General features: G+C 42.5%; 1 protein-coding gene across 8 annotated transcripts in view; it reads left to right on the forward strand.

Moving 5' to 3' along the window:
* The first annotated feature begins 3,347 nt into the window (after positions 1-3,347).
* caprin1b (cell cycle associated protein 1b) overlaps positions 3,348-27,317 on the forward strand; it is a 33,660-nt gene continuing 9,690 nt past the window's right edge. For 2 of the 8 annotated variants that reach the window (XM_014147627.2, XM_014147628.2), the window contains exons 1-8: positions 3,348-3,568; positions 9,241-9,414; positions 12,674-12,736; positions 13,651-13,737; positions 14,092-14,339; positions 20,842-20,924; positions 26,613-26,774; positions 27,107-27,159. In XM_014147627.2, coding sequence (XP_014003102.2) covers positions 9,241-9,414; positions 12,674-12,736; positions 13,651-13,737; positions 14,092-14,339; positions 20,842-20,924; positions 26,613-26,774; positions 27,107-27,159 — 870 coding nt within the window. In that variant the 5' untranslated portion in view covers positions 3,348-3,568. Of the gene's footprint in view, positions 3,569-7,041; positions 7,065-8,789; positions 8,813-9,240; positions 9,415-12,673; positions 12,737-13,650; positions 13,738-14,091; positions 14,340-20,841; positions 20,925-26,612; positions 26,775-27,106; positions 27,160-27,317 lie in introns of those variants that run through there. The other 6 variants (XM_014147629.2, XM_014147630.2, XM_045696834.1 and 3 more) reach the window with 6 other exon arrangements.

The raw sequence follows: 27,317 nt of genomic DNA on the forward strand, positions 1-27,317 counted from the left end.
TCATTATTGGCTCCTTATTCAAAGCCTGAACCCCTTCTGAAGTTCAGTTCACCTCTCTTAAAATGACATCAATATGATTCATAATGCATTATTAGGCTACAATGGTGAACTTTTAGTGAAGAGACTGGAGAGAGAAGAATCGAGTTGATGGCTTCACAAATGCCACTAAGGTCAGAGCTTTAGCAAGGGTCGTGTTCATTAGGCATCAAAAGCAAGAAATCGGTATGAAACAGGAAGGAAGAATCGAGTTGATGGCTTCACAAATGCCACTAAGGTCAGAGTTTTAGCAAGGGTCGTGTTCATTAGGCATCAAAAGGAAGAAATCGGTATGAAACACAAATTGTCCTTATTGCTTCCCTTAATGAGCATTACCCAGGCCTTTCTAAAGTAATTTTGAAAACAAGACAGCCCTGCTGTCTAACTGAAACACAGCAGGGTGCAGAACGGAAATAAGTCACTCATTCAAAGGGAGTTTTTCTTCCCTTAGGCATCCTCCCACAATCAGTATTATCCCTAAAAGAAAACAGCCTTTCAATGGGCCAGTGCAATCAAAGAGCATGGCAGCCATGTTAACGGCTTACTGTATATATTTTTTATTTTACCTTTATTTAACCAGGTAGGCCAGTTGAGAACAAGTTCTCATTTACAACTGCAACCTGGACAAGATAAAGCAAAGCAGTGAGAGACAAACAACAACACAGAGTTACACATGGAATAAACAAATGTACAGTCAATAACACAATAGAAAAGTCTATATACAGTGTGTGCAAATGAGGTAAGATTAGGGAGGTAAGGCAATAAATAGGCCGTAATGGTTAAGTAATTACAATTTAGCAATTAAACACTGGAGTGATAGATGTGCAGAAGATGAATGTGCATGTAGAGATACTGGGGTGCAAAAGATCATTTAAAAAATAAATTACAATATGGGGATGGGGTAGTTGGATGGGCTATTTACAGATGGGCTATGTACAGGTGCAGTGCTCTGGCAGCTGATGCTTAAAGTTAGTGAGGGGGATATGAGTCTCCAACTTCAGTGATTTTTGCAATTCGTTCCAGTCATTGGTTTTGGGGGTGACCAGTGAAATATACTTGCTGGAGTGCGTGCTACGGGTGGGTGTTGCTATGGTGACCAGTGAGCTGAGATAAGGCGGGACTTTACCTAGCAAAGACTTATAGATGACCTGGAGCCAGTGGGTTTGGCGAAGAATATGTAGCGAGGACCAGCCAACGAGAGCACACAGGTTGCAGTGGTGGATAGTATATGGGGCTTTGGTGACAAAACGGATGGCACTGTGATAGACTACATCCAATTTGCTGAGTCGTGTAGGAGGCTATTTTGAAAATGACATCGCCGAAGTCAAGGATCGGAAGGATAGTCAGTTTTACGAGGGTGTTTGGCAGCATAAGTGAAGGATGCTTTGTTGCAAAATAGGAAGCCGATTCTAGATTTAATTTTGGATTGGAGATGCTTAATGTGAGTCTGGAATCAGAGTTTACAGTCTAACCAGACACCTAGGTATTTGTAGTTGTATAGTATTTTAAGTCAGAACCGTCCAGAGTAGTGATGCTAGACGGGCGGGCAGGTGCGGGCAGCGATCGGTTGAAGAGCATGCATTTAGTTTTACTTGCATTTAAGATGCCAAACACACTGATGCAGACTGATTTCAATTTTTTTAAAGAAACCTAGTTAGTTTGCTCTGATAGTTTACTCTCTAATCTAAAATAACAACAATCAGGATGGATTTATGGGGAGAGGTTATTCTCATAGGAATAATGGAGAAGAGACAGAATAGAGAGGAATAGTTTACGTACTCAAGTGAATGATGTATAGATTTTAAGAAGGTTCTCTGGTAGGCCTACATTGGGGACATGAAAACGGTGAGGAATTATATCCAAATCATCCATCCTCTGATGTTGAATCAACAGGAGGAAAGGCCTGATAATCAAAGGAATAGCCAAATATGAACAAATGTAACATTTCATATCTGGTGGATTATTAGAAAAGTAGGCAAGCCCTAGTAGTAGGCCTATATATTATCATCCCTCATTTGATTCCTTGTCAGGTGGACAAGTAAATAGGCTGGTTATCTATGAAGGAGGTGTATATATGAGCCTGAGGTTCCTTAAGTCTGCCATCAAAGTGCACAATGAAAAAGGATCATGTCAACTGGTAAAGAATTGATGTTGAGTGCCTAGCCACCAATCTATCTATTTATGGGACAGAGTGGCAAAGCGGCCTAAGGCTCTGCATCACAGTGCAAGAGGCGTCACTACAGACCCGGGTTCGATTCTGGGCTGTATCACAACCGGCCGTGATCAGGAGTCACATAGGGCGGCACACAATTGGCTCAGCATCGTCTGGGTTAGTGGAGGGTTCAGCTGGCGTAGGCCGTCATTGTAAATAAGAATTTGTTCTTAACTAACTTGCCTAGCTAAATAAGGTTAAAATAAACATCTGGTACAGTCAAATAAACCTAATAATTATGCATACAGTACCGTTAATTTACATGGCACTTTACTGCCCCCTGCTGATGTACAGTAAATACATTGATAGAGATCCTCATCACTGTCCTCCTGTTCAATCTGACAAAATTTGAACCTAAATCAATGCATTGATTAAACACAAAATCAGTGCAAGAGAGCAAGAAATCTACAACGCCCATGCCTTGAACAAATCAATACAAGTGGTTTTGCAAAGATTGGCTATGCGTATTTATGCCCGTCCAAGAAATATACAATCTGTTTTGTAAATGTTAATATTTCATCAACATACGAGTCTACAGTTTGTATTTTACCATGAACTCTTAGAAAAGGCGAAACAAAATTGTTTTTCATCCCGTGTGTTTGTTTGGTTTGTTCAGTCTGGCATATTTTGGACAACCGAAAAAGGACCTTCTTTATAAAGAGTTCCTTCACCAATCAAACCATAATGAACCAGATATTTTATCGGACATATGAATGTGAAGCATCCGGTGGCGTTCCCACTCACTACCAAATATGGTGATAAGAGGAAGCCCAGTGGCCGGCTGTCGGAGAAGATGGAGCGTGATGGATTTTGAACGACATTCTGCTAATTTTCTCATCGATGAAACATTTAATCTCCACACAGTTTATTTTTTACAAAACTAAATTCTGTAATACACAGAGAGGACTGCGTTTTGTAGACTTTACCCTTTGCAAAAGTTTCAAAAAATTGCGCTGTTTAGAAGGAGTGCAAGGGCGAATTGAGTTACTACACACTTCACAAAGTAGGCGTTCCGTAGCGGAAATATGCAAATAGATGATAGAACGCACCAATAGAATCTCACTAGATCGTGCTTGGCTCTTCCCACTTCCTTGCTTGTTTTACCCACTATAATTAATTTGCTCTATTGGAAACGACAGGCTCTGGTCTATCTTGGGTTAGTTCTAAAAAATATTTGATCAAACCGTCTCAGTTGTCGGTGAGGCCGGCTGGGCGGATCCCACGGTATTGAAAGAGAAAATAAAGCAACACGATAAAAACACCTTGGATATTCAATTTCTCTGGTGAACAAGATTTCTTGTGGATACATAGAGCGTAAAGGTATGCAAATGTGTAGCTAGCTAAATTAACACATTAGCTAGATAAGGGGGCACAACTATGCTAAGCTAACTTTAGCTAGCTGAGTGAGTTATCTTTGGCCAGTGTCAGAGTTACCGTCTCTGGCAGCTAGCTATATCTACATTGAATAATCTAAATGATTTATCCTATTTGGTCATTTGATTTAGTAAATGTTAGTTAGCTATCTGGGCCATCTGCGTCCGCGGTGTGCTGCCTGGTTGAAAATCTGCTAACTACCGGCAGGTAATGTTGCAGGCTTTATGCGATGATAGGCGAATTAACGTTATCTGGCATCTCGGTAAGATCCAGCTGCCTGTGTTACTTAACGTTAGTTAGTTAACTTAGTTAGGTTAACTTGTGTTTTTGAACCTGGTTAGCAAATTCATGAGCTATTTAAATAGTTCGGCGGGCGCGGCTGGCAACACTTGATCTGTTGAATCAAGTGTGGACCATGTAACTAACTCGGTTCGCTTATTCATTGTGTGTTGATGAAGCTAACTAGCCACCCTAGCTAGCTAACAACCGAGCCTGACACAAAACATTGCGCACTTCACTTGGTACCTTCGTAGGCCCTCAGACTAATATTCCACCACGTTGCCCATTGTGCTCAAAGGCTAGATAAAGTGTGCACCACATTAAATCAAATATATTTATAAAGCCCTTTTTACATCAGCAGATGTCATAAAGTGTTTATACATAAACTCAGCCAAAAAACACCAAACAGCACGCAATGCAGATGTAGAAGGACGGTGGCTAGGAAAAACTCCCTAGAATGGCAGGAACCTAGAGAGGAACCATGCTTTGAGGGGTGGCCAGCACTCTTCTGGCTGTGTCAGGTGGAGACAAGACTATATTGCCATTAAGGCCAGATTGTTGTTCAAGATGTTTAAACGTTCATAGATGACCAGCAGGGTCAAATAATAATCAATGATTGTAGAGGGTGCAGCAGGTCAGCGCCTCAGGAGCAAATGTCAGTTGGTTTTCATAGCTGAGTATTCAGATGTGGAGACAGCAGGTGCGAGAGAGGGTCGGAAACAGCATGTCCTGGACAAGGTAGCACGTCCTGTGAACTGGTCAGGGTTCCATAGCCGCAGACAGAACAGTTGAAACTGGAGCAGCAACATGACCAGGTGGACTGGGGTCAGCCAGGAGTCATCAGGCCAGGTAGTCCTGATGCATGGTCCTAGGGCTCAGGTTCTCAGAGAGGGAGAGATGGGAGAATACTCTGATACCCCAGGACAGGGCCAACCAGGCAGGATATAATCCCACTCACTTTAACAAAGCAAAGCTCCCACACCACTAGAGGGATATCAACAGATCACCAACTTATTACCCTTAGACAAAGCTGAGTATAGCCCACAAAGATCTCCACTGAAAAAGCCTGAGGGGGTGCAAGACCGAACAGGAAGATCACGTCAGTGATTCAACCCACTCAAGTCGATTAAAGCGGAAAAAAGCATGGCACGGCATGGAAGAGCACTAGAGCTCTTCCATGCAGTGACTCAGCCCCCTTCAGAGTCAGAGAATCCCAGTGGCGAGAGGGGAGCCGGCCAGGCAGAGACAGCAAGGGCGGTTCAGTGACTCAGCCCCCTTCAGAGTCAGAGAATCCCAGTGGCGAGAGGGGAGCCGGCCAGGCAGAGACAGCAAGGGCGGTTCATCACTCCAGTGCCTTGCTGTTCACCTTTGCACCCCTGGGCCAGGCTACACGCAATCATAGGACCTACTGAAGAGATGAGTCTTTAGTAAAGAATTGAAAGTCGAGACCGAATGTGCGGCTCTCACATGGATAGGCAGTACATTCCATAAAAAATATTCTGCTCTATAGGATAGCCCTGCCCCCAGCTGTTTGCTTAGAAATTCTAGAGACAATAAGGAGGCCTACGTCTTGTGATCGTAGCGTACGTGTAGGTATGTACGGCAGGACCAAATCGGAGAGAGGTAGGAGCAAGTTCATGTAATGCTTTGTAGGGTAGTAGTAAAACCTTGAAATCAGCCTTAGTGTTAAGTGTAGCGAGGCTAGCAAGGTTCTAGTCAAGATTTAGCATCTAATTGAAGTTTATTTAGTGCTTTATCCGGATAGCTTGAGAGTAGAGTATTGCAGCTGTCTAATCTAGAAGTGGCAAAAGCATGGATTAGCTTTTCTGCATATTTGGACAAACGGTGTCTTATTTTTGCGATGTTACAAAGATGGAAAAAAAGCTGCCCTTGAAATATTCTTGATATGTTCCTCAAGAGAAATCAGTGTCCAGAGTAACGCTGAGGTCAAGGTTTATTTGAGATGACTGCAACCGTCAAGATTAATTGTCAGATCAAACAGCAGATCTCGTTGTTTCTTGGGATCTAGAAGAAGCATCTCTGGTTTATCCGAGTTTTAAAGTAAAAACATTTACGCCATCCACTTCCTTATGTCTGAAACACAGGCTTCCAGGGTAGGCAATTTTGGGGCTTCACCATGTTTCATCGAAATGTACAGCTGTGTGTCGTCCGCTTAGCAGAGGAAGTTGACATTGTTTCTGAACGACATCACCAAGAGGTAGAATATGTAGGGAAAACAATAGTGGTCCTAAAATGGGACCTTGAGGAACACTGAACTTACCATTGATTTGTCAGAGGACAAACCCTCCACAGAGACAAACCGATATCTTTCCGAAAGATACGATCTAAACCAGGCAAGAACTTGTCCATGTAGACCAATTAGGGTTTCCTATCTCTCCAAAAGAATGTTGTGATTGATGTTGTCAAAGTGGCGCTAAGGTGTAGGAGCACGAGGACAGATGCAGGGCCTTGGTCTGATGCCATTCAATAGTCATTTACCAGCTGCATGAGTGCCGTCTCAGTACTATGATGGGGTCTAAAACCAGACTGCTGCATTATGTATATATTATTTGTCTTCAGGAAGGCATTGAGTTGCTGCCTAATTGCTTTTTCTAAAATGTTTGAGAGGAATGGGAGATTCGAGAGATGCCAATTGTATTTTTCTTTCTTTTTTTTCTAGGTCGGTTGGCTTTTTCAGGAGAGGTTTTATTACTGCCACTTTTAGTGCTTTTAGCACACATCCGGAGGATATGGAGACATTTTATTTGTGTTCAACATAGGAGGGCCAAGAACAGGAAGTATCTCTTTCAGTAGTTTAGTTGGAATAGGGTCCAGTAGGCAGCTGCAAGGTTTTAGAGGCCATGACTATTTTCGTGAATGTGTTGAGAAATACAGGATTTAAAAAGGCCATCCTCTCTTGGAGAATGCTGCTTTTTAGTTAGCTTTGCGACAGTATCAAAAATACATTTTGGACAGTTTTTATTCTCAATTAGGTTGGAAAAGTAGGCTGATTGAGCAGCAGTGAGGGCTCTGCGATATTGCACGGTGCTGTCTTTCCAAGCTAGTCGGAAGACTTCCAGTTTGGTTGAACGCCATTTCCATTCCACTTTTCTGGAAGCTTGCTTCAGGGCTCAGTTATTTTCTGTGTACCCGACGTCCTTGGGTAAGTGCAGGGAGTCTGGACGGGCATCTTTGGGTTGCCTGAAAATTTATAGCGTGTCTTTTGATAATCCTTAGTTGGGGTCTGAGCAGTTTATTTGTTGAGATTGCAAATGTAATAAGATGGTGGTACGATTTAGTCCAGGATTATAAAGAAAAACATTTAGATCCAGAATACTTATTCAAAACTAGATACAGGGTATGACTGTGGCTTTGCTTAGGTTCAGGGACGTGTTTGACAAAACCCACCAAGTCAACGATGGCTCCGAAAGCCAAAAAATGTGAATGTTATCTGCCATGACTACAAGGTACGATAGGAACTCAGTGAGGAACACTGTATACAGCCCAGGAGGCGTGTAAACAGTAGCTATAAAAAGTGATTGAGTAGGCTGCATGACTAGAAGCTCAAAAGACAAAAATGTTAGCCTTTGCGGGATGCGCGGGGGGATATGGTCACTAGTGTAACCAGGAGGAGAAGCCTCATTTAACACAGTAATTTCATCAGGCTTGAGCCATGTTTCAGTCAGGCCGATCACGTCGAGGTTATGATTGGTTATTTAGTTTATTGACTATGACTGCCTTAGAAGTGAGGGATCTAACATTAAGTAGTCCTATTTTGATATGTGAGATATTATCACAATCTCTTTCAATAATGACAGAAATAGAGTAGGTATTTATTTCAGTGATATTGCTAAGGCGAACACTGCCATGTTTAGATTTGCCCGACCAAGATTGAGGAACAGATACGGTCTCGATGGGAAAGCTAGCGTACTACACTGACTATGCTATTGGCAGACTCCACTAACCAGGCAGGCTGGCTAACATCCTGCTGCCTGGCCTGCACCCTATATCATTGAGGAGCTAGAGGACTTAGCCCTGTCTATGTTCATAGATAAGATGAGAGCACCCCTTCAGCTAGGATGGAGTCCGTCACTCCTCAACAGGCCAGGCTTGGTCCTGTTTGTGGGGGAGTCCCAGAAAGAGGGCCAGTTGCCTACAAAATTACATTTTTGGGAGGGGTAGAAAAGTTTTCAACCAGTGATTGAGTTGTGCGAGTCTGCTGTAGAGCTCATCACTCCCCCTTACTGGGAGGTGGCCAGAGACAATTACTCGATGCCAACCCATATTTCTAGCTAAGTTACACGCTGAAGTTATGTTGCGCTTGGGGACTTCTGACTATTTTCCCATCATCGTTGGTACTGACGTGGATAACAATATCCCTATATAGTATCTACACTCAACAGTTTTAGCCTCAGCCAGCACCACCTTCAGATTAGCCTTTATGTCAGTAGCCCTGCCCCCTGGTAAATAATGGATCGCTGGATGATTATTTTTAAATCTAATATTGCGGGTAATGGAGTCGCCAATGACTAGGGTTTTCAATTTGTCAGAGCTAATGCTTAGTCGGGAAAACCGGTTGAACGTTTCTGTCGGCTGAATGAGCGACACCAGTTGAGCATGCCAAAAGCCTTTCTTTCCAGAAGCCATGAGAAAATTGTTTGGCTTCAGGGACTGTGCAGGGGGATTAACAATACTACCTGTATTCACTCGTGGCACAGATGCTGTATCATCCTTTCCTACACTTAAATTGCCCTTGCCTAACAATTGCGTCTGAAGCTGAGCTTGCAATTCAGCTATCCTCACCATAAGATGATAGTTCTCCTGTATATTAAGAGTTCATTATGTTACTGAGCTTTCTTTTTTTCAGGTGGAGGAGGTCTTGCAGATCTATGTCCAGATAAAGTGTCAGGGGTGAGAAAATGTAATACAAAAAGGTAGTGCATGGACAAAACTAAGACCTTGGTCGAATTGTTAAATACAACGTTTGATTTAAATAGTTAAGAGTAAAAAGCAAAAAAGTTTGGCAGGTAGCTAAGTAGCAACAAACTGCATAGCAGTACAGAGACAAAGTGGAAGTGCGTTGCGTTGTGTCACCAGTCATGTTACCGTTTATGTCACACAGATGGGCTTCCTTTCGCTCAACCACAATTGAAAGTTGGCTAGCTACACCAGCAATTATTTAGTTACATGAGATGATGCACTTGGGGGCGACGTCCTGGACCAAAAAGCAAGCTCCATGGAGTATCCAGGAAACTGCCCCTTGGTGATATAGCCAGAAATTGTTCCTTGTCGTTACCTCCATAACTAACTTTATGATATTCGTCTCTCTTTTCATTCAGATGCCCGCAGCGATGAACGGCAACAGGACAGTGCAGTCGGCCAGCCCGGACATGGGATCCACTCCTGGACAGATCACCCTGGGTGGAGGGCAGTCCTCTGGGGCCCAGACCGAGGCCATGAAGCAGGTCCTTGGCGTCATCGATAAGAAGGTCCGCAACATGGAGAAGAAAAAGGTGTCTCCTTTTATTTTTGTGGAATGAAACCTTCACAAATCTGTGGCTTAAAAGTGACTCCTGGGGGTAATGGCGTAATAGTTAGTTTGCTTCTATTGATACCTCCATCTCAGGTGCCTAGTACTGCCATTGTGCCTTTGAGCAACGCACCTAACCTACTTCAGGGGTGCTGCGACTAACCCTGTTGCTTTTATCAACCCTTGTGTTGGGGGAGCCCGGAAGTTAACCTGTCTGGGCCAGTGGGACGCTTGCGTCCCACCCTAATCAACAGCCAGTGGAATCGCGTCGCGCTAAATGCAAAACCTCATAAATGCTATAACTTCAATTTCTCAAACATATGACTATTTTACACCGTTTTATAGATACACCTCTCCTGAATCGAACCACGTTGTCTGATTTCAAAAAGGCTTTACAGCAAAAGCAAAACATTAGATTATGTCAGCAGAGTACCCAGACAGAAATAATCACACAGCCATTTTCAAAGCAACTAGCATCACAAATACCCAAAACACAGCTAAATGCAGCACTAACCTTTGACAACCTTCATCAGATGACACTCCTAGGACATCATGTTACACAACACATGCATTTTTTGTTCGATAAAGTTCATATTTATGTATAAAAACAGCATTTTACATCGGCGCATGACGTTCAGAAAATCTTTTCCCTCAAATGCTTCCGATGATCAGCCATACAATTTACAAAATTACTATTCGAAAACAATGTTAAAATGTAATATTGTCATTCAAAGACTTATAGATTAACATGTCTTGAATGCCATCTCTTTGCCAGATTTAAAAATAACTTTACTGGGAAATCACACTTTGCAATAAACGACGAGGTATGCCCAGAAAAGAAGTCTATGTTGGAGCCATCTTGGAACGATCAACCATCAAAAATACTATTGTAAATAATCCCTTACCTTTGATTATCTTTATCAGAAGGCACTTCTAGGAATCCCAGGTCCATAACAAATGTAGTTTTGTTCAAAAAAGTTAATAATTTATGTCCCAATAGTGTTAGCGCGCTCCGATGGCTAGTGAAAATGTACCGTGTGCGTCTGACTTGTCGTCAGGAATGAGCAAAAAAAATATATTTAAGTTCGTTCAAACGTTGTATAACATAAATCTTTAGGGGCTTTTTCAACCAGGGCTTCAATAATATTCCATTGGGACGGTTGCATTGTCTTTCAAAACGTTTCGAAAAGGGAGAGTACCCATGGGCGCCGACGTCACAATGTTAATGGCCCATCCCCTGTGACCAAGGTAAACATCCTCTCTTTCAGTCAATTTTGATGGTAGGAGGCTCAAACCACTTTGTAAAGACTGGGGACATCTAGTGGGAGCCAAATGAAATGAATTAAATGAATTGCAAGCCCCTGTGTGTTTCAATGGCAAATGTTTGAAGTGATATCCACACATCAGATTTCAGTTTCCTGTCAGGATTTGTCTCAGGGTTTTGACTGCCATATGAGTTCTGTTATACTCACAGACACCATTCAAACAGTTTTAGAAACTTTAGGGTGTTTTCTATCCAAATCAAACAATTATATGCATATTCTAGTTACTGGGCAGGAGTAGTAACCAGATTAAATCGGGTACGTTATTTTTATCCGGCTGTGCAAATACTGCCCCTTAGCCCTAACAGGTTAAAAAGGCAGAACAGGCCGCAATTTTTTTTTTTCAATTTTAAGATGTATTGTACTCTATTCAATTGATCAATAGTGTGTGCTAGTGCTGCTCTGTTTCAGTGCCAACGTCATTGTGCTGGTCATGATAATGACAGATCTGTCTCCTCTCAGACTTAGAAGATCAATCAATGCAATTTTTTCAGACTTTGTATGGAGGAGGAAAGAGGAGAGGATACTTGGAGAGGGAGGAGGAGGAGATGGCTCTAAAATGGACACACTGCTGTCTCAAGTCAACCAGAACTGCGGACACTGCATCTTGTTTTGCTTTCAGTGCTTAGTTGCACCATCAGCTCATCTTCCTCAAAATTAGCTAGAAAGCACATTAGGCAGATGGTCAATTAATACAATGCCTTATTTGGATGGGTGTGTAGACCCATACAAACATACAGTGCATTCGGAAAGTATACATACCCTTAACCTTTTCCCACATTTTGTTACGCTACAGCCTTATTCTAAAATGTATTTTTTTCCTCATCAATCTACACACAAAGACAAAGCGAAAACAGTTTTTTAGAAATGTTTGCAAATGTATATACATTTTTTATTTATTTTTATTTAAGATACCTTATTTACATAAGTATTCAGACCCTTTGCAAATTGGTCTCAGGTGCATCATGTTTCCATTGATCATCCTTGAGATGGCTCTACGACTTGATTGGAGTCCACCTGTAGTAAATTCAATTGATTGGACATGATTTGGAAAGGCACACACCTGTCACTTTGCAAGATGCAAGTCCTTATTTAAGCTAGCAAGTGTTCACCATATAAGTCTATGGTGTTTACTCATATTGCCATTTCCAAGCCCTGACTAGATTGTTACACACTTGTGATGTTTTCCTAAGCTTCTCTGAAGGAACTGCCTATCGGTCCATCTCATTAGTTGCACTTTGCAGAAATTGCGCTGCCATTTCCTGGTTGCTAAAATTCTAGTAGTTCGCCTAATTTCAGTTTGTGTGACAAAACAAGCTATTATAGTGTAGAGAATCATTGTGCAGTCTAAACTGTGCACATTAAATATATAGCATTTTCAGCTGTTTGAAACTGGTGTGCAAAACTGAAAGTAAAAGACTTTAAAAAGGAAGCATATAGAACAGATCTACCGCTTCTTAGACTTGCTTTCAATGAGATGGAGAGATTTCTATGTGAATTTGGTTGGGTTGCCCAAAAAGTGACACATTGCAGCTTTAGCTGTCAGGCACACTTGTGTATGTTGAGATGTATTGCCGTTGCTCAGAGGTATCAACAACCACATTGATATGTGGTCAGTACTTGCAGTAAACCTCTGTCATATTTGTTAGTGTAGAGAGTTCCAATATAATTAGTCATTTTAGCCTAGACACAAGGTTACCGTAGAATATCTGTTGCAGGTTTTTATGTATTTTGGACATAATCATACATTTTCAATTACAAAAATCTCACTGGTCAGGTGATGGCATCTGCTTCACTCTGGATCACCACATGAGAGATTTTACTTTAGAGAATCTGTTAATTGTTATTATGCTATCAACCTCTATTTGGATCATTTTCACCTCTGATGAATGCATGTAAATCCTGACCTCTGTCTCACAGGGCAAGCTGGACGATTATCAAGCCAAGAAGAATAAAGGGGAGCGTCTCAACCAGGACCAGCTGGTGGGTCAACAACGTACACTGTATATGAGTCCTATATGGTCTGATCTGACTACTTCCTTGAAGTAGTCACTGATCTGTCATTATTGGGTTGTGGAAGCAAGCTTTCCATTACATTGCTCTCATCAGTTGGCCTATGTCGTCAGTTCAGTGATTACTTTAAGGGAGCAGGAAGGAAGGGTGTGATGCATTTTAAGACTTTGATCATTATATGTTTGGCTTTTTTGTGTTACCTAGTCCCTGCCCATCTTCCGAAAACGTCTGAAACCCACACTACCGTTCAAAAGTTTGGGGTCACTTAGAAATGTCCTTGTTTATGAAAGAAAAGCACATTTTCTGTCCATTAAAATAACATCAAATTGATCAGAAATACAGTGTAGACATTGTTAATGTTGTAAATGACTATTGTAGCTGGAAATGCCTGAATTTTTTTTAATTTTTATGGAATATTTACATAAGCGTACAGAGGCCCATTATCAGCAACCTAGAAGCCCAGCATCCCGGAGTCGCCTCTTCACTGCTGACGTTGAGACTGGTGTTTTGCGGGTACTATTTAATGAAGCTGCCAGTTGAGGACTTGTGAATCTGTCGTTTCCAGCAACAATAGTCATTTACAACATTAACAATGTCTACTCTGTATTTCATGGGCAATAAATGTGCTTTTCTGTCAAAAAAATAAGGGAATTCCTAAGTGACGGCAAACTTTTGAACGGTAGTGTACTTCTTCAACGTGTATCTAATATAATCCCACAGCACCCCCCTCATATTCTCCCTCCACCCCCAAAAAAATGACTGATATGTGGTTGTCCCACCTAGATATATTAAGATGAATGCACTAACTGTTAGTCGCTCTGGATAAGAGTCTGCTAAATGACTCCAATGTAAACCAGTTTCCTCTTGCTCTGTTATCTCTGCAGGATGCCCTGACCAAGTATCAGGAAGTGACTAATAATCTGGAGTTTGCCAGAGAGCTACAGAAGAGCTTCCTCGCACTGGGGCAAGATGTAAGAGTATCTAATGCAATGTGTCCTTGTCTGTAGGAATGTGACTGATTTGGGTCCCCCTCTCTGGTGTCATCCCTGTTTGCATTAAAGTGGCCAACGCCCGGGTTGCGTTTTGTTTCGGGAGGATGCTTTCTCCTCCTTCATGGATGTGAAACAACTAGGTGTAAGCAGTATAGCTCCACCTAGTTTCTCCTGTATTTCTTTTACAAATGTAGTCCTATCAAATCTGTGAATGTGGGTGAACAAAGGCGGATGGGAGGAAATGGCTTCCTGGTGACCTGGCATGAAACGCAACCGAGAGGTCCTGCAGTGTTTGATTCTGACTCCCTGGTCTCGTCTCTTCTGTCTCTGTAGATCCAGAAGGCAGTGAAGAAGGCAGTGCGGCGGGAGCAGCTCCAGAGAGAGGAGGCTGAGCAGAAGAGACTGAAGACTGTGCTGGAGCTCCAGTTCCTCCTGGACAGGCTGGGAGAGGACAGTGTAAGGCAGGAGCTGAGACAGGGGGCCGCCGGGGGAGGCACACCCTCACTCCTCACAGACACAGAGCTCACCACCCTGGATGAGCTTTACAAACTAGTGGGGCCAGAACGAGACCAAAACACCAGGTTAGTAAAACGCATGCACACACAATGTTCAGATTTTGAGCTAAAGGTATATATTTATTTGTACATAGTAAGTGTAATACTGGAAGTGATGAAGAATCAACAGAATATGTTCAGGAGGGGTATAAAACATTGGCTTTCAGCCTCTCATGAGTTCCTTGGTTTTAGAGCTGTTATGGTGACGGTATTACCGCCACAGGGCAGTCATGACGGAAGTCAAATTCCACATGACCGTTTAGTCACTGGTATTAGGCTCTGATGCTGCTGATGGTCATTGGTATCCTACCAAACTTGCTAACTGCCTGGTACTCAGCACTCTATTGTCCCTCTAATCACTCTGACATCAGTGCAAACGTCATCGAAAATCTAATCAAACATGCGCAACATTTCTATAGGCTATGAAATTGCATGAGAAAATAGTTTTGATGGCCTCTATTAAAAAGAGGAGGAACCCATCAGCTTTCTTTAGGCTAGGCCTACTATATTTATTTCTCAACTTTCCTAATATTAATCACAGTTAAACAGGAGTATAGCCTACCTGGCTGGCATGAAAATGAACCATGGGAAAACCGTCCTCCATTCGCTATTTACAGTGCGTTCAGAAAGTATTCAGACCCCTCTACTTTTTCACATTTTGTTATGTTAGCCTTATTCTTATCCCCAACTACAACATTTTCCGTCAAGATAGAACTGCCAACGGGGGTGGAGTTGCAATCTACTGCAGAGAGAGCCTGCAGAGATCTGTCTTACTATCCAGGTCTATGCCCAAACAGTTTGAGTTTCTACTTTTAAAAATCCACCTTTCCAGAAATAAGTATCTCACTGTTGCCACTTGCTATAGACCCCCCTCAGCCCCCAGCTGTGCCCTGGACACCATATGTGAATTCATTGCCCCCATCTATCTTCAGAGTTCGTACTGTTTGGTGACCTAAACTGGGACATGCTTAACACCTCGGCCGTCCTACAATCTAAGATAGATGCCCTCAATCTCACACAAATTATCAAGGAACCTACCAGGTACAACCTTAAATCCGTAAACATGGGAACCCTCATAGATATCATCCTGACCAACTTGCCCTCCAAATACACCTCTGCTGTCTTCAACCAAGATCTCAGCGACCACTGCCTCATTGCCTGCGTGCGTAATGGGTCCGTGGTCAAACGGACCCATCATCACTGTCAAACGCACCCTAAAACACTTCTGTGAGCAGGCCTTTCTAATCGACCTGGCCCGGGTATCCTGGAAGGATATTGACCTCATCCCATCAGTAGAGGATGCCTGGTTGTTCTTTTAAAAGTGCTTTCCTCACCATCTTAAATAAGCATGCCCCGTTCAAGAAATGTTGAACTAAGAACAGATATAGCCCCTGGTTCACTCCTGACTTGACTGCCCTTGACCAGCTCAAAAACATCCTGTGGTGTACTGCATTAGCATCAAATAGCCCCCGTGATATGCAACTTTTCATGGAAGTCAAGAACCAATATACACAGTCAGTTAGGAAAGCAAAGGCTAGCTTTTTCAAACAGAAATTTGCATCCTGTAGCACCAATTCCAAAAAGTTTTGGGACACTGAAGTCCATGGAGAATTAGAGCACCTCCTCCCAACTGCCCACTGCACTGAGGCTAGGAAACACTGTCACCACCGATAAATCCACGATAATCGAGAATTTCAATAAGCATTCTTCTACGGCCGGCCATGCTTTCCACCTGGCTACCGCTACCCCGGCCAACAGCTCTGCACCTTCCGCAGCAACTTGCCCAAGCCCCCCCTGCTTCTACTTCACCCAAATCCAGACAGCTGATGTTCTGAAAGAGCTGCAAAATCTGGACCCCTACAAATCAACTGAGCTAGACAATCTGGACCCTCCCTTTCTAAAATTATCCGCCGCATTTGTTGTAACCTCTATTACAAGCCTGTTCAACCTCTTTCGTATCGTCTGAGATCCCTAAAGATTGGAAAGCAGCCGCGGTCATCCCCCTCTTCAATGGGGTAGACACTCTAGACCCAAACTGTTACAGACCTATATCCATCCTGCCCTGCCTTTCTAAAGTCTTTGAAAGACAAGTTAACAAACAGATCACCGACCATTTCGAATCCAAGCCGTACATTCTCCACTATGCAATCTGGTTTCCGAGCTGGTCATGGGTGCACCTCAGCCACGCTCAAGGTCCTTAACGATTTCATAACCGCCATCGATTAAAGACTGTACTGTGCAGCCGTCTTCATCGACCTGGCCAAGGCTTTCAACTCTGTCAATCACCACATTCTTATCAGCAGGCTCAATAGCCTTGGTTTCTCAAATGACTTCCTCGCCTGGTTCACCAACTACTTCTCAGACGGAGTTCAGTGTGTTAAATCGGAGGGCCTGTTGTCCGGACCTCTGGCAGTCTCTATGGGGGTGCCACAGGGTTCAATTCTCGAGCCGACTCTCTTCTCTGTATATATCAATGATGTCGCTCTTGCTGCTGGTGATTCTCTGATCCACCTCTACGCAGACGACACCATTCTATATATATTTGGCCCTTCTTTGGACACTGTGTTAACAAACCTCCAAACGAGCTTCAATGCCATACAACACTCATTCCGTGGCTTCCAACTGCTCTTAAATGCTAGTAAAACTAAATGCATGCTCTACAACAGATCGCTGCCCGTACCCGCCCGCCCTACCAGCATCACTACTCTGGACAGTTCTGACTTAGAATATGTGGACAACTACAAATACCTAGGTGTTTGGTTAGACTGTAAACTCTCCTTCCAGACTCACATTAAGCATCTCCAATCCAAAATGAAATTTAGAATCTGCTTCTTATTTCGCAAAAAAGCCTCCTTCACTCATGCTGCCAAACACACCCTCGGAAAACTTTCTGTCCTACCGATCCTTGACTTCGGTGATGTCATTTACAAAATAGCCTCCAACACTCTACTCAACAAATTGGATGCGGTCTATCACAGTGCCGTCCGTTTTGTCACTGCAGACCCATATACTACCCACCACTGCGACCTGTATGCTCTCGTTGGCTGGCCCTCGCTACATATTCATTGCCAAACCCACTGGCTCCAGGTCATCTATAAGTCTTTGCTAGGTAAAGCCCCGCTTTATCTCAGCTCACTGGTCACCATTGCAACACCCACCCGTAACATGCGCTCCAGCAGGTATATTTCACTGGTCATCCCCAAAGCCAACAAAGCTCCTTTGGCCTTATATCTTATGTCTTATATCTACCTCTCTAACTTTAAGCATCAGCTGTCAGAGCAGCTTACCGATCACTGCACCTGTACACAGCCCATCTGTAAATAGCCCACACCACTACCTCATTCTCATATTATTTCTTTGCTCTTTTGCACCCCAGTATCTCTACTTGCACATCATCATCTGCACATCTATAACTCCAGTGTTAATGCTAAATTGTAATTGTTTTGCACTATGGCCTATTTATTGCCTTACCTCCCTAGTCTTACTGCATTTTCACACACTCTATATAGATTTTTCTTTTGTGTTATTGAGTGTACATTTGTTCATATCATGTGTTACTCTCTTGTTTTTGTCTTACTGTTTTGCTTTATCTTGGTCAGGTCGCAGTTGTAGATGAGAACTTGTTCTCAGCTGGCCTACCTGGTTAAATAAAGGTGAAATAAATTCTAAAATGGGTGATTGTATTTTTTCAATCTACGCACAATACCCCATTATGACAAAGCAAAAACTGTTAGCAAATGTACATACGTATTCAGACCCTTTACTCAGTACTTTGTTGAAGCACCTTTGGCAGCGATTACAGACTCGCGTCTTCTTGGGTATGACGCTACAAGCTTGGCACATCTGTATTTGGGGAGTTTCTCCCATTCTTCTCTGCAGATCCTCTCAAGCTCTGTCAGGTTGGATGGGGAGTGTCTCTGCACAGCTAATTTCAGGTCTCTCCAGAGATGTTCGGTCAGGTTCAAGTCCGGGCTCTGGCTGGGCCACACAATGACATTCAGAGACTTGTCCCGAAGCCACTCCACCCCGTGGCTGTGTGCTTAGTGTCATTGTCCTGCCTCAGTCTGAGGTCCTGAGTGCTCTGGAGCAGGTTTTCATCAATGATCTCTCTGTACTTTAATCTGTTCATCTTTCCCTCGATCCTGACTAGTCTCCCAGTCCCTGCCGATGATAAACATCCCCACAGCATGACGCTGCCACCACCATGCTTCACTGTAGGGATGGTGCCAGGTTTCCTCTAGACTTGACGCTTGGCATTCAGGCCAAAAAGTTCTCTCTTGGTTTCATCAGACCAGAGAATCTTGTTTCTCATGGCCTGAACTCCCAAGTGTGCTGTCATGTGCCTTTTACTGATGAGTGGATTCCGTTTGGCCGCTCTACTATAATGGTATGATTGTTTGAGTGCTGCAGAGATGGTTGTCCTTCTGGAAGGTTCTCCCATCTCCACAGAGGAACTGTAGAGCTCTTTCGGAGTGACCATTGGGTTCTCAGTCACCTCCCCAGAAATAAGGTATTTCTGTTTTTTAGTTTTAATGAATTTGCAAAATAAATCTGTTTTTGCTTTCATTTTGTGGGTATTGTGTGTAGATTGAGAGGGGGGAATAACAATTGAATCAATTTTAGAATAAGGCTGTAATGTAACGAAATGTGGAAAAAGTGAAGGTCTGAATACTTTCTGAATGCACTATATTTTTGTTTCGAAACAGGTGCATGATAGTGGTCTGTTTAAAATCAAATTTCACACATTATTTAGTATATGTATAGACAAGATTAAATCAAGGATAGTCTGATGTGTGAAAATATTAGCCTATCACTTGTTAGTGGTGCCCAGCTTGTGCCGTAAGGCAGCTTATGCAGTAAAATATTAAGAATGGGAAGTATAGAAATGGCGCATAAAGAAAATATCTACTGCTTTTTAGACTTACTTTTTAGACACATTTCTATGTGAATTTGGTTGGGTCACCCAAAAAGTTACATATTGCAGCTTTAACTCTCTAGCTGTCAGGCACATTTGTAGAAAATATGTCAACCATTGTTTGAATATGTTGGTAACCAGTTGTGTAAAAGTGATAATGCCCTCGAAGCTGTTGTTTGGAGGACTTATTGGCGTTGTTTGCCAGCCCTAGAGTTGTGCCAATATATCCTCCAAACACCGGCTTCTCGGGCATTTTCACTTAATTGTGATCTATCGCATCCCACAACTGTCCCAGACTATGCTTGGAATATTTATTTCTTGCACAGAATAGAATAGGTCAGCTTGTGTACTATGGGGGATAGTAGATTGATATAGGCTATTGCTTTGACATAGGCTATTGTTTGTTAGGCCTTCTCATCTTGTTGGCTGACGAAAAGTAAATGTGGACAGTTCTTCCAGCATCTTCAATATGTACCTCGGAATTCGAAAAGGATGTGCGCAGTTGCGTCCCCGACGTGTCTTCACTTGTAGCCTGTGAGAAGGACCCGATCATGTGACGGGCATTGGCTAATAAGAATTAAGATATCTTAGAGCCATGTGAGTGAGAGGTGCTTCAGGGAGCACAGGCGGGAGAATGGAATTATAATTATTATATTCAACACAAGGGTACACTGGCCGCAAAAGGCATGGATTTGTTTAGGGGGGATTACGGCCACACAAATGGAAATTTGAGGCATTATTAAGTGCTTGTCATGCGTTTTTCATGCAACTTTTTTTTTGCATCATGGAGCCTTAGAATGTATTAAAAAGCAAAACATATAGCCCAAGGTTTGTATCACAACTAATGTCGCGTAAATAACTCTAAATGTAGAATATACTGTAGGAGGACCTGTTTCTTTGTTAACCGCTCAACACAGAATAGCCGTGCGCACTCCCTCAAATCAATTGGAGAAAATATCCTTTCTATTCTATTAAGCTATATTCACTTGTATTCTTCATACTATAAAATAATGCCATGGAATTCTAAGCAAATCTTGTCTGCTAAATGAACTAGTGTTGCCCACAGCCATATGGCATAGCCAGATCAGGAGTATGTTCTTCTGAAATAGACTACATGATTCTTTTGACCTGTCTAAAATAAATGATGAATTTATTGTGAAGGTGTAGGCTACATTACATGGATTTATTAGACTTGTAGATGTCCCAAAGGTTGTCATCAGTGGCTTGTAGGCTATGCGTGGAAGTCGGGAGATGCTAAATGAGTTTGTTAATTAAAGGTAAATTACTGTGAGACCGGCAGTTATTCGCTTGACAATCACCAGCCTCAAAATTTCATGACCGCCACAGCCATACTTGGTCTCAGGTGAGAACTTGAACATGACACCATTTGTCAAATACATGCATAAACATGATGTTGAACTGGGATGTTTAGAAGTGGGGGTTTCACTGTTTCGCATTGACTTGATGGACAAGAGAGCTTGAGATGGGCGTTATAACTCGAGCGTGACGAAGACTTCTGGGTCTAAATATTGCACTCAATAAAACTGCAGGAGCATTCAACAGTGTACAGGTATCTTTCTTTCCCAAGTTACAACTGTACCTCTCCTGTTGCAGGTTGTCTGACCAGTACGAAGAGGCTTCTCAACACCTCATGGATCTGTTGGAGGGGAAGGACAAGGCTGTAGCAGGAACAACATGTAAGTTTAACCAACTACAACTAGGTGAATTCACTACTCAGCGGTCTGAAACGTTCTGAACATTCAAGATACCGATAGTAATGGAACGAATAGAGCTGACACGATTCCCAATCTCTAGTCTGACAGACAATTATACAGTACAGTACCAGTCAAAAATATGGACACACCTACTCATTCTAGGGTTTTTCTTTTATTTTTACTATTTTCTACATTGTAGACTAATAGTGAAGACATCACAACTATGAAATAACACATGGAATCGTGTAGTAACCAAAAAAGTGTTAAACAAATCAAAATATATTTTAGGTTCTTCAAAGTAGCCAACCTTTGCCTTGATGACAGCTTTGCACACTTGGTATTCTCTCAACCAGCTTCAAGAGGTAGTCAGCTGGAATGCATTTAAATTAACAGGTGTGCCTTCTTAAAAGTTCATTTGTGTAATTTCTTTCCTTAAAGCTTTTGAGCCAATCAGTTGTGTTGTGACAAGGTAGGGATGGTATTCAGAAGATAGCCCTATTTGGTAAAAGACCAAGTCCATATTATGGCAAGAACAGCTCAAATAAGCAAAGAGAAATGACTGTCCATCATTACTTTAGGACATGAAGGTCATTCAATCTGGAAAATGTCAAGAACTTTGAAAGTTTCTTCAAGTGCAGTCGCAACTGGCTCTCATGAAGACCGCTACAGAAAAGGAAGACCCAGAGTTACCTCTGCTGCAGGGGATAAATTCATTAGAGTTAACGGCACCTCAGATTGCATCCCACATAAATGCTTCACAGAGTTCAAGTAACAGGCACATCTCAACATCAACTGTTCAGAGGAGACTGTGTGAATCAGGCCTTCGGGGTTGAATTGCAGCAAAGAAACCACTACTAAAGGACACCAATAAGAAGAGACTTGCTTGGGCCAAGAAACCTGAGCAATGGACGTTAGACCGGTGGAAATCTGTCCTTTGGTCTGAGTCCAAGTTTGAGATTTTTGGTTCCAACCGCCGTGTCTTTGTGAGACGCAGAGTAGGTGAACGAATGATCTCTGTATGTGGCTCCCACCGTGAAGCATGGAGGTGGTGTGGGGGTGCTTTGCTGGTGGCACTGTCAGTGATCTATTTAGAATTCAAGGCACACTTAACCAGCATGGCTACCACAGCATTCTTCAGTGATACACCATCCCATCTGGTTTGCGCTTAGTCCCACTATCATTTGTTTTTCAACAGGACAATGACCCAACACACCTCCAGACTGTGTAAGGGCTATTTGACCAAGAAGCGGAGTGATGAAGTGCTGCATCAGTTTACCTGGCCTCCCCAATCACCCGACCTCAACCCAATTGAGATGTGTTGGACCGCAGATTGAAGGAAAAGCAGCCAACAAGTGCTCAGCATATGTGGGAACTCCATCAAGACTGTTGGAAAAGCATTCCAGGTGAAGCTGGTTGAGAATGCCAAGGCAAAGGGTGGCTACTTTCAAGAATCAGAAATATATTTTGATGTAACACTTTGGTTACTACATGATTCCATATCTTCACTATTCTACACTGTAAAAAATAGTAAAAATGTAAGAAAAGCCCTTGAATGAGTAGGTGTGTCCAAACTTTTGACTGGTACTGTATATCTGTTCTTCACGATACATTTCTATCTGAACGTTCTGTGACGTTACATCCTCCTGGACAGGCCCCTGGGCAATTATTTTTGTCTGTGTTGGTGGAAGCTCCTGAAAAGCAGTCATTTTTCCTTTATTTGTAAAAATGTGTTATTCTAAATGTGTTGGTTGTCAAGTAGTGTTTTTAAAAAAAATGTGTCTTCCAGTTTGGCCATAGCCTGCTCTCAGATCTATTTGTGTTGTCATGTAATGCCATCTGTACACTACAGGACTTTCAAAATCCAACATTGCTGAGCCTCTTACATTACACAACCGTCTTTCCTGTAGTTTTTTGACTTGCCAGCGTAGTGGTATGCACACTAAATGATGTGGCACAGATAGGGGGGGTCACACTACGTGAATAAGACATTCATGCTTGTCATACAGTTGAAATATCTAGTCAATACATTTTGAATGAAATAACATTTGCTTTTCAACTTCAGAACTGTTAAGATTTGACACTGGCTTTGGTTAAAGGGAAGGACAAACTAGTAGTAGCCTAGTCATCGCTCCTGCTCAAGAGTGTGCACGTTCTGGGTGATGTGATACAATGTCATCTTTGGCTTCTCTGGTGAGCTCTCATAGGCTATTGCTGATCCCCATTCTCAAAACGTGTTGTTGCACGTCTCGCGCTACATGATTGCAGATTTTGTGCCGATTTTAAAAATCAAATGTTTGAAAATATCGGGATGTCTGGGTTGGCTCAAAGACAGGATTGGTAGCCCTCAGATTGTGTCTCTGACCCACTCGCAGTAAACGCGCATCGGTGACGGCCGCACACCCTGAGGAGGCAACGACATGGGGATTTTTTTTTCTTCTCAAACTTGTCTGGAACAGCTAAGTCGGTGCCAAAATCGTGTATTGTATGCTCGGCTTAAGGATATGGCAAGACTGCACAAACAGATCTGGGACCAGGCTAGTTTGGCCAGTTACTTTATCTAATATTTGTTCTCTAGACAGGAAAGACATTTAGTTATTTGGCAGGACATTGTGCCAATGACAGTAGCTATCCACTCAGTCTGTCACAACTCCTTAGATGACAAGATTTGTGCTGGATATACCAGAGGGGGTGTATTGATGGTTGGAAGTTGGATCGTGGGGGGCATAAGGCAGGTAATGCAGAGCAGGACTGTGAACAGTACTGAGGCTAGGGCTGTGACGGTCATGGAATTTTTGGTGACTGTAATTGGCCAGCCAATGACTGCGATCGCCGTAATAACCGTTCAAATAGCAACAAAGGAAAACAATATATAATCACAAATCTTCCCCTCGGCCCTCCATTTGCGCATTCACGTGCGCCTCCGCCATTTGCACAAGTCAAATCATGAAATGTTATTGGTCACATGCTCTGTAAACAACGGGTATAGACAAACAGTGAAATGCTTACTGACGGGCCCTTCCCAACAATGCAGAGAGAATAATAGAAGGATAACTCAAGGAATTAGTGTTGCATGGTAAACCGGTACCACGGTAATATCACCGTACCAAAACATCATAGTACTAATGATACCAACATTTTAGAGAACCATTTCATATGATACTACCAACATTTTCCGCCCTACCGATCTAAAGACCCCACTGGTGCCTGGTTATAAAATGTTTAAGTTCAGTTAATTGTGTAAGCAACAGCAACTAGTCTACTGTATGCACCAGTTTAGTAAAAGGTACCTAAAGACTCTCAGACCATGAGAAAGAAGATTCTCTGTTCTGATGAAACCAAGATTGAACTCTTTGACCTGAATGCCAAGAGTCACATCTGGAGGAAACCTGGCACCATCCAAAAGGTGTGTCATGGTGGTGGCAGCATCATGCTGTGGGGATGTTCTTCAGCAGCAGGGACTGGGAGACTAGTCAGGATCCTTGATGAAATCCTGCTCCAGAGAGCTCAGGACATCAGTCAAAGGTTCACCTTCCAACAGGAAAATGACCCTAAGCACACAGCCAAGAGAATGCAGGTATGGCTTCGGGACAAGTCTCTGAATAAGACTGCTTGTTAACCTTTTGACTCGTCACATAGGCTGCTGTTTATTATTTATCCTGTTGCCTAGTCACTTACCCCTACACATACACTACCGTTCAAAAGTTTGGGGTCACTTAGAAATGTCCTTGTTTTTGAAAGAAAAGCCCTTTAATTTTTTTTGTCCATTAAAATACCATCAAATTGATAAGAAATACAGTGTAGACATTGTTAATGTTGTAAATGACTATTGTCACTGGAAACAGCAGATTTAAAAAAAAAAAAAAACATGGAATATCTACATAGGCGTACACAATTGCATTTTGTAGATGGCAATTTGAATGCACAGATATACCGTGAAGAGATCCTCTGGCCCATTGTCATACCATTCATCCGCCGCCATCATTTAATGCTTCAGCATGATAATGCACGGCCCCATGTCGCAAGGATCTGTACACAATTCCTGAAAGCTGAAAATGTTCCATTTCTTCCATGGACTGCATACTCACCAGACATGTCACCCATTGACCATGTTTGGGATCCTCTGGATCGACGTGTAAGACAGTTTCCGCCAATGTTCCAGTTTCCGCCAATATCCATCTATATTCAATTCTGCTTATCACGCTATACCACAATAAACAAAGTTCAAATTCTGAGTGATTTTGAAGTGACATGTTGCTGCCAAAATCTGTAGCCCATCTCCACTGCGCTTTATCAGCAAAATGGACAGAGCCCTACTCACTAAAGCAAGGCTGTTTTTGGTCATGAATATAGGCTACAAGATTGATAGGCTGTTTGCAATAGGTGAATTACCCTTTGTGAATGCAGCTGTACACACAGCTGTCTTACCAAAATAGTGCAAACTAAATGCTGAAAGTAGTAGCATAGTTATGCATGCCAACAAAAATACTGAATAGCAGTTTGACTTAAAATACTGACAAATGCAAACGAAACGGCGGCACCAAGTTAAGCCTCGTAAACCTAATATCGCATTGATAAAGGCATGACACAAACTATATTTAGGCTGTATAGTAAACAAAAGGTGAATGGCAATTCAAATAACCAAAACAACCTACTACAGTGATGCAGCCACGCACAGCTGTCTTGCCAAACAAATAGGCCTATAGGCCCGCTTCAGACATGGGGAAAACCATGCCACTCATGAGCTCAGCAACACGTTGTGATATGGCACAATACACTTCTCTGGATTAAATTCAACCCACGTAATCAATTAAGCAATGCTAGCCTACCATAAACATGTTTCCCGAGAATTGAGATTTGTTCAAATATGTAGTTGTTATTCTCTGAAAATATGCAAATTTAAATGAACATCAACCTTTTGGACCCTCACCAGTTTGCATCCCTTGAGTCTCTGGTGTGTAATTTGAACTGACTTGCCTGAAAGGACCCGTACATATCCGAACGCGACTGCTGCAGTAGAGAGTAATTGTATAATTTATGCATGACATCCGTAATTGTCGGTTATATAGGGTTGCACAATTACCATATAACTAACTGAGGTGTTGCAGACAGATGGAATGGTGCATTCTGAATGCTGAAGTCTTGTAAATGTACAGTTCTGTAATGTGAATCATCTGGGCCTAGGTGTACAAGCTATAGGAGTGGTGCATTCTGATTGATGTGACCTTGAGACAGACACACACACACACACACACACACACATGCAGTCTGCCAGGACAGAGGACTGAATGTTGAGGGCTTCTCCTGATTCAGCGTGGCATTGGGGCAGGTTGCCAAGGTCTGGGGCAGGGTGCCAGTGGACCTATAGCCTGCCCTGTGGTCCCACTCACAGGACCCATTCTCAAACACAGAGAGACAGAGAACTGGCTGTCTCAGCATTATGGGTCTAGAAAAGCCAGTCGCGTCACCAGCACCACCACCTCTTGGACAACTGGGTCATGTTCAATAGAGCACTTCAATGGGGGGGTGGTTCAGTGCTCAGACCGCAAGACGATGAGACATACTTTGGCCAGATGTGTCCACCATATTTTATTGTAGATTGATACATCATAATAGCGTGGTGTTTTTTGTGATATGGTGATGCTGATGGTTCTCTGCCCTTCCCCTCCCCAGACAAAGCTCTGAAGGACAGCCTGGACCGTGTGCTGCTAAGCGGGTACTTTGACAAAGCCCAGTCCCACCAGAATGGAGTGTGTGAGGAGGAGGAGGAGGAGGATGAGGAGCAGCAGTTGGAGGCAGTAGTGGAGTCGGCAGAGGAGCAGACCGTCGACCAAGGTCAACATTTTTGACATTGACGTTAATGTGCACTTTTGACTTATAAATGGACAAAGTTATACATATTTTGATAGCTCAACTGGTCACGTTCCTTTGCCATTCTTAGAAATGTGAGATTTTTTTTGAAAATGGCGAACCAATGTAGCTGTTAGCGAAAGTACATGTAAGTTTGTGAATTTGTAAGCAAGTTGTAGGCAATATTAAATGTTAACTGTTCGCTCCTTAAAGTTACGTTTCTTGCTGTATTGTTTAGTTTTCCAATTGTGACAATAAAGATGTTGATTAATTGAACATCTTTCGTCCTGCATTCTGAAAATGATTTTTCTCTTCAGAGTGTGAAATAGTTGAAGAGTACATAGAGCCCATTAAGGTGGAGGCTACAGAGGTGAGAGGACTTACTATCCTGGGTCGTGTTCATTAAGGCAATGTTTTACTACATTTTGCAATGGAAATGAATGAAATGAAATGAAAACAAGTGCTTCCAATTGGACAAATTCAGATAATGTATACCTGTTTTGGGCAGTTTTCTTTGATTTCCTACCT

Source organism: Salmo salar, chromosome ssa16, assembly GCF_905237065.1.
Source record: "Salmo salar chromosome ssa16, Ssal_v3.1, whole genome shotgun sequence".
Taxonomy (NCBI): Eukaryota; Metazoa; Chordata; class Actinopteri; order Salmoniformes; family Salmonidae; genus Salmo; species Salmo salar.